This window comes from Brienomyrus brachyistius, chromosome 6, assembly GCF_023856365.1.
Source record: "Brienomyrus brachyistius isolate T26 chromosome 6, BBRACH_0.4, whole genome shotgun sequence".
Taxonomy (NCBI): domain Eukaryota; kingdom Metazoa; phylum Chordata; class Actinopteri; order Osteoglossiformes; family Mormyridae; genus Brienomyrus; species Brienomyrus brachyistius.
The window spans coordinates 13596829-13615562 of record NC_064538.1 but is presented as its reverse complement, the minus strand read 5'-3'; the positions used below and the strand labels follow the sequence as shown (position 1 = coordinate 13615562).

Sequence of the window (18734 nt, the reverse complement as noted above, 5' to 3'; positions counted from 1 at the left end):
TAAATGACAAACACTTTTTATATGCTGCATGCATAAAATATGTAGAGTATGTAAATATTGCTATTTAAAGATATTTTCAGGTAGCTATTACGTCCTAGCTGTTCTGTATTTAGCTAACCTATTAAATAAAGACATCCTTTGTTGAGCGATAGATTTTGCCGAGTGGGAGATCCTCACGATTAATTTTGCCGGCCCACATAACGTCGGTCCACCGGGACAATGCCCGGCATGCCAGGTGAGCACTCCAGCCCTGCCTTAAAAATATCCGTTTTAACTTTATCTTTACTGTTTTCCTTCCTTTATTAATGCGCATTGTCATTTCAGGAATACTATGAAAGAAGTATTGAGAGAAACCCTGGTTTCTTTTTTGTGAACTATGCAATTATGCCCTGTTATGGGGGATTACTTTTAGGATTTTAGTGACTTTCTTACCTAATACCAGTTACCACCCTCTTCGCTTTACAATAATTCTCTCTTTTAGTAGTCTAAAATAATAAAACAAAAACGAGAGGGAAGAAATCTTTAAATTGCACAGACGAAGCGGGACCTGTGATTCTCACGTGTGCACAGGTCTGGGACGGGCCGGGCAGGACAGTGTGGTGGGCAGGGGGTACGTGATTCCCCCACCCGTTATCATAAAGCAGGCGTTGCGGGCGAAAGCACGAGCGCTTGCATTGGACGGTACGAGCTGTCGTTGCTAGGGGAGTGGAAACCGTGTGTGAGGTGGGTCTGCAACACGAGCGGCGCTCATTGATTGTTTTATTTTCCGCAGAAAAAGGGTCTGTGATCTTTGTGGCACTTCTGTTCAGATGGGTAGTTTGTTATGGATGAAAATATATAACCGCAGTTTAGATGCTGGGATTAAATCTGTTTCTGGCTCTTTGGATTATGTCGCTGGCTACCTATAGGCAGCTGAAAGCGATACACGCCTTGCAAGTGGAGTGACTTACATCTTTATGACAAGGATTATTTAAAAGATTATAGTATTTAAGGTCAAGGTCCACGACTGTTTTTCGCCTTTTTTTCTTTCAACGCACGTCCGCAGCCACCTACAGTTATAGCATGAATGTGGGAAGGAGCTGTCTAATGGCAAGCGGCTAGCCTTCAATGCTAGGAGCTGCTCACTTCTGCTCTTTTGGGTCACTTAACCGGCTAACGCTTTATCTTGGCGCGTGTTGTAAGTACCCAGCTTTTCTAAAAAATACATATGAAAAATCCAGCAGAAAAGATCCAGCCATTAGTGTAGATATTATAGCCGATTGGAGAACCGAGAAATGGTACCTATATCATATTTAGCTAGGTGTGCTTGCTTTGTAGATGGCGAGCCAACTACTTAATAATGAGCCGTTTTAGCTTACGGGCAATTTGCTTGCAATGTGTCGTGAGCTTCATCGGGCTTTCTCGTTGTAACTAGTTAGCGGTTACAGAAGGTGATGTATTGTAAGTGATCAGTCACTGAACATCGCTGCAAAATCGTAGGTGATTCATCGGTGCGTTTTCGAGATGGCTGAACTGGAATGGGGATTATCTGCAGAATTAAAGGGGGAGGAAAGCTCGCAAGGAGCGCCGGGCTCTTCCTAAGCGTCAGCATGGCCGTCTCCGTTTAAGGCTTCCTCGTCTTTCTTTCATGAAGAGTATAAATGAGCACAGCGCATCTTCCTCTTGCTGTTCGTGCTGGATGCGATGGAGCTGCTCTGGTGATGCCCCATGTTGCTGAACTGCGTCAGTAGGCGTATCTGCAGGTACTCTGTGGCCGGCCGTCGCTGCTACTGGTACCGGGAGGGAGACAAGCGTGGCGATGCGACCCTGGGTCGTCGCTGATAAATATTGAACATTTTCAGGTGAAATGGAAGCGGGGGGCGAATCCAGCTCGGAGCCCCCGCTGGGACTTGAATGCCTAAGCTCGGGATGCAAGCCGGGCATTAAGGTGCACGAAGCCACGAGTGACAGCAATGTCAATAATATGGATACCTCGGCGCTGCCGAGAGGGGGAAGCGACCCTAGTGCTTACCCTCCGTCCAGTTACCAGAGAATCGTGCGCCAACGGTTTATAAGAAGGACCCTGTGGTTCTCCGACTCCGACGAGCAAGCCTTCGAAGCGCCGGAATGCGAGAGCAGGAGCAAAATAGCCAGCATAAATCTGCGCACGGTTGTGGACAGGACGCTGGGGCCCGATCGGTGCCTGCTAGAGGGCTCCAGCACCGAGAGCCAGGGCGGACAGAAAGACAGCCCCACGGAGAGCGTCGCCGCGGACGAGGAGAAGGAGAAAGGCCGGCTCGATGTCAATGCAGCGTCCGCCGACCCCGCGAAAAGCGCTGGCAGGACCACCAGCGACGAGAACGAGGAGGAGGCCGAAATGAAAGCTGTCTCCACATCCCCCGGTGGGAGATTCCTCAAGTTTGACATTGAACTGGGAAGGGGGTCTTTCAAGACTGTCTACAAAGGACTAGACACCGACACCTGGGTGGAAGTTGCCTGGTGTGAGCTTCAGGTAATTATTAGCCTTTTAGATTTGAAGGTATTTCATGGTGTGACTAAATTTACAAGTTAACTGTGCATGATAAGCTCCCAAACACATCTCAGTCTTTTGCAGTTAACAGTTGCTGCTTTGTCACATGGTTGGGAATTTAACAGGGTGATCCATCCATCCATGTTCCAACTACTTATCCAGTACATGGCTTTGGTGTATGTGCGCTATGAAACATTTTTACCATCTTATTTGGCTCAAAATTTTCCACTTAAATTGCTGTTTATGTATTTTTTTTTACATACGTAACAGGTGTTTTAAATATTTCATGTATCCATTGAGGTCACATAGTCATGTACGAGAAACTTTGAAGTCATGAGTTCTGCAAATACAACATAATTTACATTGCACATGTTTAAAATAAGAAAGGCGTTCCCAAAAAAAAAAATCATTTTATCCCGTTTGAACCAGTAATGATTGTTTTGGTAACAGTTGATATAGTTATACTTCCTTGAAGCTTGTGTGATATGAAATGATTTTCCATTTATGTAACAAGATTAACTGGCACATTGTTTCACATGATATTTTTGAATTTTGGATCTGTTGCAGAACTACACAAAATGGGGGATAGTTTCAAGGTTTCATTCTTTCACTGATAATCTAATTTTATGATTAAATGTTTCTTTTCATTTTTATCTCTCTCTCTCTCTCTCTCTCTCTATATATATATATATATATATATATATATATATATATATATATATATATATATATAATATTAGTGAGTAATACTCACATTTGCCTCTTCTTTACTTTAAAGTTTTCTCTCAGCCCTGCATATGCTTTCAGCTTTACACTCTTATTGATTGTTTTTTAACATGATTAATTTAATATATTTTCACTTTGCGCTCCTTTGGTGAGGTAGGGGGACGTGAAATGCTGATGCGGCACTGAAATGCTGCCAAATTGTGGGAACATTTTTTCACATACCGGTGTCTTGCACTGGATGACTGTGTTAGTTACCGGACTGTGGGAGTATGTTTTTGTCCATAGTTTGCTGTCGGTAGTAGGATGTGTTTTGGACTTTTATGAAAGGCTGACATGACGTACATATGTGAGCGTGCACGTCATAGTGGGAAATGGCCGTTAAGTGGAGCCATTTCCAACTCTCTCACGGTCCCGTTCCCCGTGGCTGGGTTCCTGGGGTGTGAGTTGGATTGGGTCCCACTTGGCGCTGAGGTTGCTGTATTGTGGTTAGCATCCTCTGCAGAGATCAGTGTGGCGGAGAGGGAAGTTAAGAAGATTCACTGGGAAGTTGCCTTGAGGCTTCACGCACATGGAGGACATTGGCGTAGCTTATTGCTGGCGTCAGGGGCAGAAATGACCTCTTCCGCTTCGATACGCTGAAGAAATATCCTTGGTTTTCGCAGCTGCTATGTGACCTTAGTGATGAAGGGACCAGTGGGTCCAGGTACTCTCAGCGCCACTGACCTGCGTTCGGCTCGATGCTTGTTTGTCCTAGAAGTCATGTGGTGGAAGCGGTTCTGGACACATTTGGGTTCGTGCGAGTGCTGATCTCTGCTCTGCTACGGCTCACGCTTTCCGATTTCTGCATTCCAGAGGGGGGGTATCTGAAGTGGGGAGAGTCTATATGTGGCTCCTTCACTTGTGGCCTTTTAGCCGCCTAGAACTTCTCGTTCTTCGTCTCTCGCTGAAGGAAGGGCTGTCAAAACAGACAGCTGTCCCTGAAGGTTGGCTCCTTTTATTTGGAGAGCACCGGCATGGCATTACAGGGTTTACTGATTGCTATATCCAGGTAGCATCCAGCATCCAGGTTCTGCATCTCAACTGGGACTGTTAAGATACCAGACCTGGGGCTGTGGATGGAGTGTTTTTTTTTTTTGTTAAAGACAGATGTTTTTGTTGAATCAAAAATTTAAAGTGCCAAAATTAAATAGCTGTAAATGGGATAACGTCTTAGGTGCAGTCAGTCTGAAAATGGTGCTCTCGAAGATGTTAAATCATCCTTGAAGAGAAAAAGGAGCAGTTTTTTTTTTTAGTTAGCGCGTTCTACAAATCTGTCCTGACATCCACGGTTAAGCAGAGCGCCGTGTGCGTGGATCTGGGGTGGGGGAGATTGGGCGGGTGCTCAGGTGTTGGGTGGGGTGTGTTTAAGCGCGGGGATCTCCTGTCAGCCTAAAATAATGCTCCTCTCTTCTCTTTTAAAATAGATGTGCTAAGTCATGCAGGTGAAATTAACGTTTCTCCTCGATGTTAGAGAGTCCAGAATATGCTGTGCAACTCACAGAGGACGCGGCTAAATCGGGAAGCTTGCATTAAAGTGCGTGTCGGGGGAGGGGGGTGCAGCCAAGGCGGTCGGAGTGCTGTCCGTTTCTTTTTTTTTGGGGGGGGGGGGGTTAGCTGTACATCTTATTAGAAAGGCACCATGCTGACCAATTGAAAAGTGCCCTCGTCATCTCAGTCACACCCTACAGTGTCGGCGATGGGAGATTTACTGTTTACAATATTGGACTTTTCAGACTGTCACTGTCCTGATGGGGGCGTCACCCTGCCACAGTCTGGGCTCCACTGCTTTCATGCCGGGCTCCTTTCAATGGCTAGCCTCTGAGGGTTGACCATCCATCACCAAACCGTTTGCCTAATATAGTGCAATATGGTATCTCTTACATCTCATAAGTCCTTGTGAATGTGTCCATTTTTTGAATAACCAGTCACGGTCACAGTGAGCTGCCAGGCAGCCATGGGTTGTAGACTTTTATTTACATCAGCAGGCCCACAGCGCCCCCTTCAGGGCCCCCACTGTAGAGCTTCTGTGTGCCTGCAGCATTCTGTTTAACGCAGTGTAGTGGCTGCACCACTGTTTATCTGATTTAATGTGAGCTTTTCAGACTAGCAGGAATATTTTGGTTCTTCAGCAGCGTCCATCAGCTGTGGCGGCCGGCCACGTGCCCCCCTACTACTCAGGGAGCATTGTGATCAGTGGTCCTTGCTGAGAGCTGCAGGGTCTCCCCCCGGGCTGCCGCCCACTCTGTACTGCAGCGGAGACTCGTCCTCGTGCCAGAGCTTGTGCAGAGGAGTGCGCCGCTGCCGGCGTGGAAGGGGGGCACGTCTGTGATTTCCCACCGTTTTGGCTCCCAGCGGCGACACGCGGGGGCTCCCTTCCGACCGCGGTGCTGAATGCTGCCGCATCACGTGTGTCGGCTCCGTTTGGTGTCCATTTAACCCCCAGCTTCAGCTTTTGAACAATATTATTTGGTTGACGTTCCTTTAAGGTAAATTTGAATATTACAGGTGTGTGTGTGTGTGTGTGTGTGTGTGTGTGTGTAGGTTTGCATAGATCACATCTGGGGACCAAAATGTCCCCAAAGTGCAGTAAAACCTGAAACTTCCTTACTTTTGCGGACACTTCTTCAGGTCCCCATCTGGATAACCTCAGTTTTATAAGAATCTGTGAATGCAATCAAAAAAGCAAAGTGCCAAAAGTCTTACGCTTTGGTTGGTTACTCATGGTTAAGGTTACGGCTGGGTGGGGGTTAAGGGTGTCGTGATTGGGATTAGGGTTTTTCCATAGAAATGAATGGACAGTCCCCATTTGGATGGGTAGATCAACCTGTGTATGTATATGTATGTATGTATGTATATATATATGTGTGTGTGTGTGTGTGTGTGTGTGTATGTATATACACACAGACACACACCCACACACACACACACACACACAAAGGTGTAAAGCGTAGCAGGGCCAGTCTGTCCTGTGGTGTCCTGCTGCAGAAAAAAATCGCATTCTACAGTGTAAAAAGTGCAGTGCAGGCAGCCGGAGAGCCCCTAAGCAGTGCTGGTAAAGCGGGACGCGCCTCGCCGCTGTGCGTCACCTTTTAGGAAGTCGACTCGCTTTATTGTCCTTCCACGCAAGTGTAATAAATTTTGCTCGTCGAGCAAACGGGATAGCAGCATATACAGCCTGAACAAGGAACCAAGCCGAACAACACTGAACAATAAACACTGCGGGAGAATAATAAAGAATTAAATAAGTGAAGAAAAATGAATGAAGACACAACAGTACAAAGCAACAACTGTAATACAAGGAAACAGTGCGTGTAAATAAACTGCGGAAATAAGAGAGACGGGGTCGTGCACTGTAGGGATGGCCTGTTGCTACACTGCTAGCTGTTAGGTCCAATTTTCCAAGTAACCTGCTAACTGTGGGTTTGGTTTTATGTAAATATGGAGTCATCCTGAAGTTGATTGGTTCAGTATCAAAGCAGGAAGACATTAAAGAGGAATGTGTCTGAGAGAATGGACTTTTTTCCCCTGGCATTTGTTTGTTCAGTCCGGTTCAATTGATGAGGATAAAGAGGAAAGATGGATGGATGGATGGATGGATGCATGGATGGTTGGACATGCCTGAGATGCGTGCAGTAATCGGGCACAGGCGCACGTCACTGATCCTATCGGGTTTTTTGATTTAAAATGGATGATAACAAGGTTGTTGCTGGTACATGTTTTTATAACGTGGGATGTTGTGTGTGTGTGTGCGTGTGTGTGTGTGTGTTCAATCAGGAGTCCTTCTAGATATGCTCCAGTAGATGTACCAAGGCCCACTGCTGTGCTAACGTCCCCAAAGTGGCCTGACAGGAATCGGTCCTGCCGTGGCTGTGGATGGGGCCTGTTAAGGCCGCCGTGTCTCTGAGTGCGAGGTCACACATGCAGGATGTGCTGCTCCACTCTCTCTTACTTGTTCACACATTGATTCGATGATGGATCTGGCTCTAAATGACTGTGGTCTCCCAATCTATTTCATTATGAATTACATTATAATGTATAACATTTAGCTGTTTGCTAGACGTTTTGTTTTAATCCAAAGCAATAAAGATGACTGACAATTTTTTTCCCCCCATTTCTAAGTCCGAAATGGAAGCAGTTCATATTAAATACAGGGGCACAGACCCTCATGAGTTGTGAACCAGAAACCATTTGTTGTACTTTAAGCACTTTGCTTTTGTGTGTGTGATGCTATTCATTATATATTATCCATGCAATAATACATTATCATTCAGATACACAATGACTCCATTTACTTGGCATTATTTACTTTCCTTGCGTGTTTTCATATAAATCTTAAGGCCGCCAGTGACACTCTGAAGTTCGGCAAACATGCATGTTTTAGGAAGATTTACGGTTTATGTGTGTGGCTGGCTGTGGAGGGGGGCTGTGCATGTGAGCGGGGGGGGGAGACTTCGGTCCCTTAAGTGAAAGAACAAAAGCCGAGCAGCTGGACCCTGCCATCCTGCTAGGTGCAGGAGGCTCGTCGAGGGAGCTGCAGCTTTGTGTTTCGCTGCCTCTCCTCACAACAAAGCAAGAACCACCCCTCTGTGCTACAGCCAGGCCTCTGAAGGCCGACCGGGGCCTAGCAGATCCCAGAGCCACTCTGCGCCAGACCAGCCATTCATATGGGACTAGTAACAGGCAGACTGAGCGGGAAGTGGCCCGTGGCAAGTGATTTAACTCAGCCTGTCACTTTGCTTGCTCTCGCACCAAAGATTTATCGCTTGGAGAGTTTGGTCCCAGTCAGCATGCTGGTTAAGGATCGGGATGAACTTTGCGCACACAGAATGAGCTCTTATAAGGTATTGCTGAGATGAAGTGTGGGATCTTTGTCTAGGTACTTTCGCAGCCATAATTAGCAGCCATAAGTTGGCATTCTGTGTATATTGGGCATTGTGTGCAGTTTTCTAATGGAAAATGCAGCTTGCAGTGAATTTGTTGGGTTTGCAGTAAAGCGTGCTGTGCTACTTTGGAAAACACAGCTTGCAGTGTATTTGTTGGGTTTACAGTGAAGCGTGCCGTGCTACTTTGGAAAACACAGCTTGCAGTGAATTTGTTGGGTTTACAGTGAAGCGTGCCGTGCTACTTTGGAAAACACAGCTTGCAGTGAATTTGTTGGGTTTACAGTGAAGCGTGCCGTGCTACTCTGCAGACGCTCCTTGCCATCAACCCACCGCTCTCCAACTCGTGTACCAGGCTTCCCGTAGCCCCGTCCCTCTGTCTGTCGATATGGCCATCGATCCGGTATCTGGTTTTCCACAAAATACCCCCCCCCCCCCCCCGGTTGCATAGGCCTAGTGCTTCATCCCTGAGGTCACTTGAAGTTCCTTTTTTGCCAGAGTGGACTGGAGGTCACTGACTTTTGACATCCGTCACGAGCGAGCAGCACTGTGTCTAGGAGGCACCACGAGGGCCAGGCCCAGGCTGACGCGGCCCCGTTGGCACTGCCTGCTGGGGGAGATGAAGCCCGACTCGGCTCAGGATGCTGGAGGGGGTCTCCTGCGTGACTTCCTGGTTGCCAGGGAAGTCAACTTGCCCTCTGACATTTGGACATCTTCCAAGAAGCACCAAGGCCTTCGGCAGGACACCGCGAGCATGGTACACAGTGGCAGATGGTTCCTCTTTGGATTTGTAAATAGATATATAATTTAGCATGGATGTAATTGCTGTGGTTTGCATAGTGCCACAGTTATTTTCATTTGCGTGTTTTTTTCGTCTGAGTTTACCTCATGTTCCTCGACGTGCACCTTGGCCTGATGCGATGCACGTCGTGTCTGGCTTGGGCCACAGAACTCCATGACATACATTCTGTTTCACTACTTAAGCAGCCAGTTTTCGTTAAATATTGTGAGCTTCTGGTATGTGGTTGTTATCTACACTTTGACACCAAACAAACACAACAAGCACCCTTTTTTAAAAGATTTTCTCATCTGACTTTGGTTTGTATACTGTGGATTTAGCAGGTGACATGAAGGAGGAACAAAGAGACAGTACGTGTGAACTGCCACCAGGGGCAGCGTCTAAGAAGTGACCCCTGTTGGGTCTGTCCAGTGGGCCTGCAAAACCAGGATGTTCTGGTTAACCTGAGGGCTTTCAGACTGCAGTGTCTGCAGGTGTTCCGGTTCTCAGTAAGCAGTCAGGGCCCAGTGCTGATAGAGAGAGTGAGCTAAATTAGATAAATAAACGTAATTAGTTCAATAGGGTGCTTAAGTGCTCTTTTAGATTGAAAACCTGCAAATGTTATGGCTTGTCAGGACCTGGGTTGTGCTGCTTTCCTTTTGTTGCTGTGTTTTGCAGAAATGTGGATGGATATCTCATCCATCTGCCCATCTGTCTTCCATGGCTGCTTATGCAGTACAGGACTGTGAAGAACCTGGAGCCTACAGAAGAAGTCATTGCATGTTCATTGAACATCTTAAAGGGGCGTTTTTCAAAAATTCAGAAATTGTGTACATTGTCCTTGTGTTTAAAATTCTCATTTCTGTTGCTTTAAACATTATTTCTTTATCAAGTTATCACCATATCTTTGACTACTCTTCCTTTTTATGGGGGGAAACCGCAACCTCTGCAAAGTAGGGGGGCCCTGATGCATAAACTACGACATAGCTTACAGATAGAAGCATGTTCAAGTTGTTAAACATTGATTGACACGATAAGGAATATATCCTGGGCTCTCACATTGAGAGTGTGGGAAATTTAGTGCGGAGGTGGGGAACCTGATCCATGGAGAGCTGGTGTGGGTGCAGGTTTTATCGATGACCTCTCAATCGGCCAATAATAAAGCAGTGGTTCTCAACTCCGGTCCTGGGGACCCTCTGTCATTGGCTGGTTGAGAGGTCATCCCAAAAACCCGCACCTACACAGGCTCCCCATGGATCAGGTTCCCTACCCCTGGTCTAGTGCATAATAACTTTACTTTCCTCACACCCTATTGCAACAAAAATGCTGCCCTGTAATGTCAGCAAGATACTTTCTTAAACTAAAGTGCTAGTTGCATATTTATATTACTTGCGATGCAGCAGCAGCTAGATTCACAGGACGTGAATTTGTTATTGTCTTGGGCAACAATCCCCAGAGGCATTTCTTCCAAATAAATGGATTTCTTCACGTGTGTGGTATGGGCTGGCATTAGAGTGGATCTTTAACGTGCAGGTATTGGTAACGTGATCTGATGGGCTACATTCCAAGGGCTGATTCTTCAGGTTGGAGCTTGAGCACCTCTCGTCAGTCGCCGTGACGGTGTAGCTGGTGTGCTGTGTTCCTGTCCCCGCGATATCTGGAGCGTCATGGTTTCTGATGTCAGAATCCGCAACTAAATGAGACCTTCAGGCTCTATCGCTTTATCTATTGCAAAGACAAGAAATGAAGGATGTATGTACCCTGCCATGAGGCTCCCTGGTTCCTCCGCTTAAGGCAGTCCTTATTCTAGCTTAATGCCTGTCTCAGCTCCAGTGAGGAGACGAGTAGATTCCACCTTTTGCTAGTTTCATAAGGTTTTAAGTGTACCCAGGCAGAACAACATGATAAAGATCGGTTGCACAAGTGAGCTTCAGGTGCAGCCTTTAACGGGCATGGTGCTGCAATGTGGGCGTCTGATGCCGTTAACGTGCTGCAAAGCCTTTATCCTGTGAGACACGGAAAAAGTTTGATTCTTGCGTAGGTTTGAGCAGTATCTAATTTTTCCTACTGCCATATGGTCCTTACATTATAGCATGATATTTTGGTGGTATTTTCAAAAGCAGCAATATTTTGGTATTTTGAAATCTTGGTGATGAATTTCACTGAAAAGGGGGTAGGGTTCCCCCCATGATTAAATATGGGGCGGGGGTTGGGGACCAGTTTTCAAAATACTACAGTATGCCTGAAATACTGTGGTAAACTCAAAATCCCACCCCATCCTACCCTTGCTGCGAGCGCAGCTTGCCAGTGGACTGTGGACGGTTGGCCCTCACTGGTGTCACCTGTGCAGTGCGAAGCTATTCATAATGATGAATCCAGTAATGAGTCATAGCCCTAACCCTACTGTCTGCCGCATCTGCATTTCACGCTGGGGGGTGGCTGCGTCTGTAAAGATGGGTGGCCGCCCGGTCTGTTGTACGTGATGATGGCTCTCTGATAAGGGCTTAAAGGAAGACAAACAAGTCAGTGTAGGTCCTCTGTGTGTGTTACTACTGTGTTGTGAAACATGATGTGCAAAGGTGATGGGATTTACCAGAAGAGGACATTTTCCCCGGGCACCCTGTGCATGGCAGGCTAGCAGGTTGCCAGATGGAGGTGTGACATCTCAGCTGAGTCACACGTTCAGCTGGGTCACACGTGACATTTTGAGTAGGAGAACACTTGGTATTCTTTTAACAAGGGTTCTGAATGGAGGATCGCCGTCGGCCTGAGAAAAGGTGCGTCCATGTATGAATTTCAGTAAAACGCTACTAACGATTCATTGACCGGATTGGAGTTGGTGATTGCATTTGGAAAAGCATGATCCTATATATTTCAAGTGCCAGTTCATTTTTTACCGTTACTGCAAAGACACCGGCGTGCCCCTCCCTGGCGAGGTCTGTCTATGCCGGTATGTCTATGCCAGCTGCCATGTGTTGCCCATCTTTCACGGCACTGTGCCTGCTGCCTACCTTCTTATGCCGCATGATGCGATCCCTGGGTCCTGATAGGGCTGCCATGCTGGGTACGATTTGATAGTCTGGCATACGGTTATGGAGGCATGGCCTTTACAGGGAAGGCTCTTTGTGGGGAGATCACATCAGTGATAGCGCATTGAAGCCAGGGGGTGGGGGGGGGGAATCAGGCACCACAGAAAGTGTTTCCCTAGTGGTGAGAAGACAGACCTGCCTATCTTGGCATCCTGGCAGCTGCAGGGCCAGTGATACACGTCTGGGAGCTGGCAGAAAATGGCCTGAACTGTACAACAGAGACGCCCCGAGGGGCAACTCTGAGAGCCCCGCGCACGGCCACACCAGCCAGGCTAAATGGCCCTTTGGTTGGGGACTGACACGGTGGAAAGTCGGTTATGGATGCTTTCCTGTTAATGTCACTAGCCATTTCCTGGGCCGTCGGCCTGACCGTGGCGGAAAAAGTGCTGCCCTCAGCACTGCTGCCCAGCTCGGCGCACGTCAGCATCGATCTGTTTCACATTTTAATCAAACGGCATTGCGAAGTGCCTTTGATCTCGCCGTGACATGCCTGCACTTGTCGCTGGTTTGCATAAGCGCCTCTTTTTTTTCCAGATAACCGCCTAAATCTTCGCCCTTTTCATTGGTGCTCGTTAGCGCTGATTCAGGTTAGCATGCTAAGGAAGCACGGTTCCCCTCCGCCGCGCTGCTCGTCTATATTCTGAGCCCTATCGATCTATGTATTTTTGGATACATGCCGTGTGCGTCCGTGCTGTGCGTGTCACACTCTGCCAGCGTGCCGACTATGAATATTTCAGAAGCCGGTATGCTCACGCTCCCCCGCCGCGATTCTGACGAGATGCTCGCCGGTGCTGACAGCATCTCTGGACACCAGCCTCAGGCTGGCCTGGACCGACCCGGGACGGACCAAAATGGATCCGTTGCAGCCTTGCATTATTTATGCCGACTGCCTTTTCGGACACTGGCGAAAGCTCCAGTGAGGGCTGCAGTGGTGGTCTCCATGCACTCCTCCGTCAGCACTGCTCTGGGGGGAGGGGGAGGTGCTTTTGTTCACTGCTTCCGCACCCGCTGGTCCTCCCTTAAAATAATTAAAATGAATGAGATCATCTTATGACATTATTTATGATCTGTGGTGCCTCTCAGCGCCCATTTCCCAACGTGAGGTGTTGGGTATCACTGCCTCCAGGGTTGTGTAATGGTCCTACGTTTAAAGATCAGTGCCGGAGAGCCCTAAAGTAATAGAGATAATGGCTTTTCCTGCTGTCAGCGGATTTGAGATTTATACAGTTGCGAACTGATGGCAGTGGACAGTGATATCGATTCGGAGTACCCTTTCATTCTCGCGAGTGTCAGCTGGGTTTTTTTTTTTTTAAAGAATCATTCAAGCTCAGTTGACACGTCATGTATTGAACGTGAATAAAATTGTCCCCATCCCCCGGTTAGCTACCCTCGCAAGACATTAAAACAATATTGATTAATAGCAGTGGCAGCCATTAATGACTGTATCCTCGCAAGCCGGCTACAGTCATCATCTCATGGCGTCTGTGTGAGCCCAAGGTTTCTGTTTCAAGTCGTTAGCATTTTTGTTTCAAAGTGGTGACATGGACCCCTCCATGTGCAGCCACACCCAAATCGGTCCTCACCCAAGCTAGAGCATTATTCCATTGGGCAGCTACTTGGAACCTCGTCCCTAGTCAGGAGTTGATCACTGCATCTAACAGTCTGAGCCACTGCAGGCCCAGCTGGTGGGCTTAACGCCAGGTTTCCAAGTTAAGAAGCATGTGCTTCGAGAGGCTAATGAGCCATGTGGGTTATTCCTGTCCCAGGACCGCAAGCTGTCCAAGGTGGAGCGGCAGAGGTTCAAAGAGGAGGCTGAGATGCTGAAGGGCCTCCAGCACCCCAACATCGTGCGCTTCTACGACTTCTGGGAGTCGCCGCTCAAGGGCAAGAAGTGCATCGTGCTGGTGACGGAGCTCATGACGTCGGGGACGCTGAAAACGTGAGCCGGGGTCCGCGCCAGGGTGCTAGCGGGTCATGGGCCTGCAGAGGGGATCGGAGCAGTAGCGGTCGGCTCTGTTTGCTGGTGTTCTTACAGGTACCTGAAGAGGTTCAAGGTGATGAAGCCCAAGGTGCTGAGAAGCTGGTGCCGGCAGATCCTGAAAGGCCTGCACTTCCTCCACACCAGGACGCCGCCCATCATTCACCGAGACCTTAAGTGCGACAACATCTTCATCACCGGCCCAACCGGCTCTGTCAAGATCGGAGACCTTGGCCTGGCCACGCTGAAGAGAGCCTCTTTCGCCAAAAGTGTCATAGGTGAGTGAACATCATGCCCGCTTTCCTGTCTTGACTCTGTGGCTCATAATGTTTACTTGATGAGTTAGTTACTTCATATTGTACACGGGGAGTCCTTTCGATGATCCGAAGCTGAGCGATTGTCCTATGTTTGTCTAACTGCTTTGTAGGGACCCCTGAATTCATGGCGCCGGAAATGTACGAGGAGCACTACGACGAATCCGTGGACGTCTACGCCTTCGGCATGTGCATGCTGGAGATGGCTACCTCGGAATACCCATACTCCGAGTGCCAGAATGCTGCCCAGATTTATCGCAAGGTCACCAGTGTAAGTTAGGGGTTAACCATCACTCTTACAGTACTGAGTGTGTGTGTTCGTGTGAATAATGTTTATATTACATTGTGGGGACCTAATGTTCTGCATAATGTAATAAAAACCTGTTATTTGAACATTGGGACTATTTTCCCCACAAAGTGACTGCAATCAAAAAACAAAATTTTTTTTACCTAAAGTATTTTGTTTGGTTTCTTATGGTGAAGGTTAGGGCTGGGTGGGGGTTAAACTCGTTATGTACGGATTAGAGTTCTCCCCACAGATATCAATGGAAAGTCCCCACAAAGATATAATCACAAACCTGCGCGCATGTTTGTGTGTGTATGTATGTGTGTGTGTGTGTGTGTGTATGTGTAGTCCAGGAATACATTACATTGTGGGGACCAAGTGACTTTCCCTCCGAATTTACACCTCACATCACACCATCCAGTTCATGAACTGATAGCTCATTATACTTGTTCAAATCTTTGCAGTTCATTGAGCAAAAAGATTTCTTAGGATTTTCTTAATACATTGTATAAGTAAATGTAGATTGTATAATACTCTCTCTACAATAATAAAATTAGCATTAATTTGTGTGTGTGTGGGCTAGTCATAAGAACTTTAAATAGTTCAGTACAAGTGCCAGGCAAAAAAATGCCCAGAGTTTGACGTTAGTACTTTATATTTACAATGAGTTTGGGTCTTAAGTCTAATAATGTACCAGTGTGGCTGAAGTGTTAAGAGTTCATAGGTTGATGAGCTAAACTACAGGTAACAAGGAATCACTTCATGGTTACAGTAACATAAAACCTACATGATGGGGGTAAATGCTCTAAGCGTGCAGTACAGAGTTCCTGGTGAGAAGGAAGGTTAGGGACTGGTAAACCGATCGGACTTCCGTTTGGAGCTGTACAGACAGAAAGGGACAAGTCACACGGGCTGGATACTGCAGCCTGATACCATGTAAAAAGCTACTTATCGATCCTGAAGCGGGAAGGAGTGCTATGTGGTCCTCAGCGGGTTCCCAATCCAGCATCCTGCAGAAGGGCTGTGGGCTTCTGGGCAGATTTCACGTGTCACTTCCTGTCTGCATGCCGCTGTCCAGCAGCCTGCCATATTTTCAGCTTTCCACGTGCATTTTACTCCTGTTCGTGTGCCTCCATTTCCCAGGGGGTGAAACCCGCAAGTTTCAACAAGGTGACAGATCCAGAAATTAAGGAAATTATCGGGGAATGCATCTGCCAGAAGAAGGAGGAGAGGTGAGTCTGATAATGACAGCCCTGCCGTTTATTTCTGAATGGCGTGTGATCACAGTCTTGCGCATCTGAAATGCATTGGATGCCCGTAAATGTTCCCATTGGGGGAATATCTGTTTCCTCAATGTTTGACTGTTTCTGCAGTTTTTTAGAGCAGCATTGATGATGCCCACCGTTCCTGATCGGTTTACGCCACCGTTGGCTGTGACGCGCGTGTGATCTGTTCGTGTAGATTCTCCATTAAAGACCTCCTGAACCACGCATTCTTCGCGGAGGACACCGGAGTCCGAGTTGAACTGGCAGAGGAGGATGACGGCAAGAAATCCTCTATAGCCCTGAAACTCTGGGTGGAAGATCCCAAGAAGCTGAAAGGGAAATATAAAGAGAGCGGCGCTATAGAATTCACCTTTGACCTGGAAAAGGAAGTTCCTGAGGGTGTTGCTCAGGAAATGGTGGGTTATCAGATGAGACCTTTATTTTAAGTCTTTGTTTTTTTTGCCTGCCAGTGTATGTTCTGTATTTCAGGATGGATATTCTGTCACATCATTAAACCTTGAGCTTCACCTGGCTGCAGATGAGAAGCACTGACTGCAGTGACCTCTACATCTCAGGAGACCCTAGACTGGTCTTCTGAGCAGCATCTGCATCCAGGAGCCGCATAGCTCTCTGTCTCTGTCTCACTCTACCTTCATTTTATCAAATGGTCTATTGTTAAAATTAGAAAAAAACTGTCTGTTTACGAGCAAATGAACAAACAAGGTAAGAAGCCAAACACCCACACACACACACACACACACACCACAATCTTGAGCAAAAGGCTTGTGCAAACAGCTTCCTCATGTGTGACCAAGAATGTGCCCTGATCCAGATTGAGGTTGATAACTTCTTTCTGAATTCCAAGAATCTTTCACTTGCCTTTCACTCAGATTGACATAATAAGGAATCGCAGTGACTCCTGCCAGTCGTACCGTTTTTCTTTCATTGTTTTATGTTTCTGGGGTTGAGAGTCTCTTCATTCCTGATTCTGAAACGATGCTGGGTGCTGAATATTTGATAAATATGACTACAGGAGATTTTTATTACTGGTGTGTTTAATAATTTATTAATGAGCAGTCACCTGAGTGGTCACAACGGGCCGCTGGAGTCTTTAATTCCCCACATGCGCAGAGAGTGAAGCTGCAGCTCAGGAAGACGGTGAAGCAGCATTTGATTGGCCCGGGGTTGCATGTGACCATTCTGTCAGCATGCAGAGGTGGCGTGCCTCACAGAGCCTTCCTCCTCCTCCTCCTCTGCGATCCTGAGTGAGGGCTGTTCTTACCAGGCGTTGGGGGGGCTGGGGGCTGCCTCTGCTGCTGCTGCTGCCCCGTGTTATCACAATACCTCAGGACGGGTCAGGCCTCCTGGGGGGAATTAGTACACTCTAGTTCCTGTCTGCCTCTTATTGTCCCATCTGGGTAGGAAAATTCCTCAGCTTTAATTAGAGGTTATGCAATTATTTGCATGTGAAAATGGGGGACGAAGCTGGGGCAGTAATTCCCGACAGCTCTGCTGCCCGCAACTAAAGATATCGATTAATGGTGCAGTGAGCCAGCCCGCTCTCTCTGCCAGTGAACAGATACTAAAGCTCTTTGGTGCAGTAAGTAGGTGGCGCTAGCGTGCCATATGGTGCCCGCGCCCGGCCGGTTGGTGACACCTGTCTCCTATGTGCCCCCCACCCCACAGGTGGAGTCCGGCTTCTTTCATGAGAGCGACGCCAAGATCGTGGGCAAATCCATACGGGACCGGGTGTCGCTGATCAAGTGGAAGAGGGAGCGAAATGTGCCGGCGTGTGACAGGGATGCGCAGCGGCCAGCGGAGGGCGCTCCCGCCCAGCAGGCCCCACCACAGGTGCCTGACGGTCCAGTGGCACACGGCGGTCCCCCCGAGCCTGAAGAGCCTGAGGCTGACCAGCACGGCCGGCAATGCAATCTGCCCGCCAGCGTCACCTCTGTTACATGTGAGGCATTGCACATGCATTCTCATATACACAGACACATTCAAAATGTCCAATGCCCAAAAGATTTAAATGTGCTAAAATGACTCATACTCATATCTATTTGAATATATGTGTGCGTGTGTGTGTGTTTATATATACACACATTCACCCCCCTAGAAGAGTCCGTTTGCTGAATGATGGCTGACAGGCTGCCTGTGTATTGGCTGCACACGTCCCTCCCCAGTTTGATTAATATCTGTGACATTTCAGCTGCCTAAGCGTCCCTGCAGGCCTCGCCGCCCCTGACCCAGACCTGAACCAGGTCGCAGGACTCGCCAAACCCGTTCCAGCCCATCGCTGCACCATAAATCTGCACCTCCCACATTTACAAGCCATCCACCTACCTCACCCGCACTACACTATTCACTTTTATTTGTCATTTATTTATTGTTTAGGGAGCAGATCTGTTGTGCTTAGGGTGGCCACCTAATCTATGTCAGGAATGGCATACTGAGCTACGACAGGGCTTATGAACTAACAATTCAACCATTTCAAGGACCCAGATTTCACTTAAGCACTGATTTCTTGCTGTGCGCTGATTGGTCAGTCTCCTGTAATCATGTGTGTGTCACTAATGTTAAAGTGAACCAGCTAGATGAGTCAATCAAGGAAGCAAACCATTAAAAGTACAAGACAAACTGAACAATTCAGCCGAGCACAGGAGCATTTTAGTTTTAAAGTTGTTTGTAAAACCTGAAGTAGCTCATAGTGTCTCTCCTGACAGGGATTATCTGGTCACTCTAGTTGTGCTGCAATGTTCGTTCACTGTGGGTGATAAAGCTCTTTTTTGCTATCTTGAAACCTTTAACTGCTCTGCTTTACTGACGTCCAGACGTTACGCGATCTGCACTTGCCGGTGCGGGTCGAGAAA

At 47.6% G+C, this 18734-nt stretch overlaps 1 protein-coding gene across 27 annotated transcripts in view; it reads left to right on the top strand.

The window, feature by feature from the left end:
* Window positions 1-670: 670 nt before the first annotated feature.
* Window positions 671-18734, top strand: part of LOC125745370 (serine/threonine-protein kinase WNK2-like) — a 40585-nt gene continuing 22521 nt past the window's right edge. For 26 of the 27 annotated variants that reach the window (XM_049018153.1, XM_049018142.1, XM_049018152.1 and 23 more), the window contains exons 1-7: window positions 671-2491; window positions 13788-13960; window positions 14057-14277; window positions 14427-14584; window positions 15743-15831; window positions 16061-16280; window positions 17551-17824. In XM_049018153.1, coding sequence (XP_048874110.1) covers window positions 1847-2491; window positions 13788-13960; window positions 14057-14277; window positions 14427-14584; window positions 15743-15831; window positions 16061-16280; window positions 17551-17824 — 1780 coding nt within the window. In that variant the 5' untranslated portion in view covers window positions 671-1846. The remainder of the gene's footprint in view (window positions 2492-13787; window positions 13961-14056; window positions 14278-14426; window positions 14585-15742; window positions 15832-16060; window positions 16281-17550; window positions 17825-18734) is intronic. The other variant, XM_049018126.1, reaches the window with a different exon arrangement.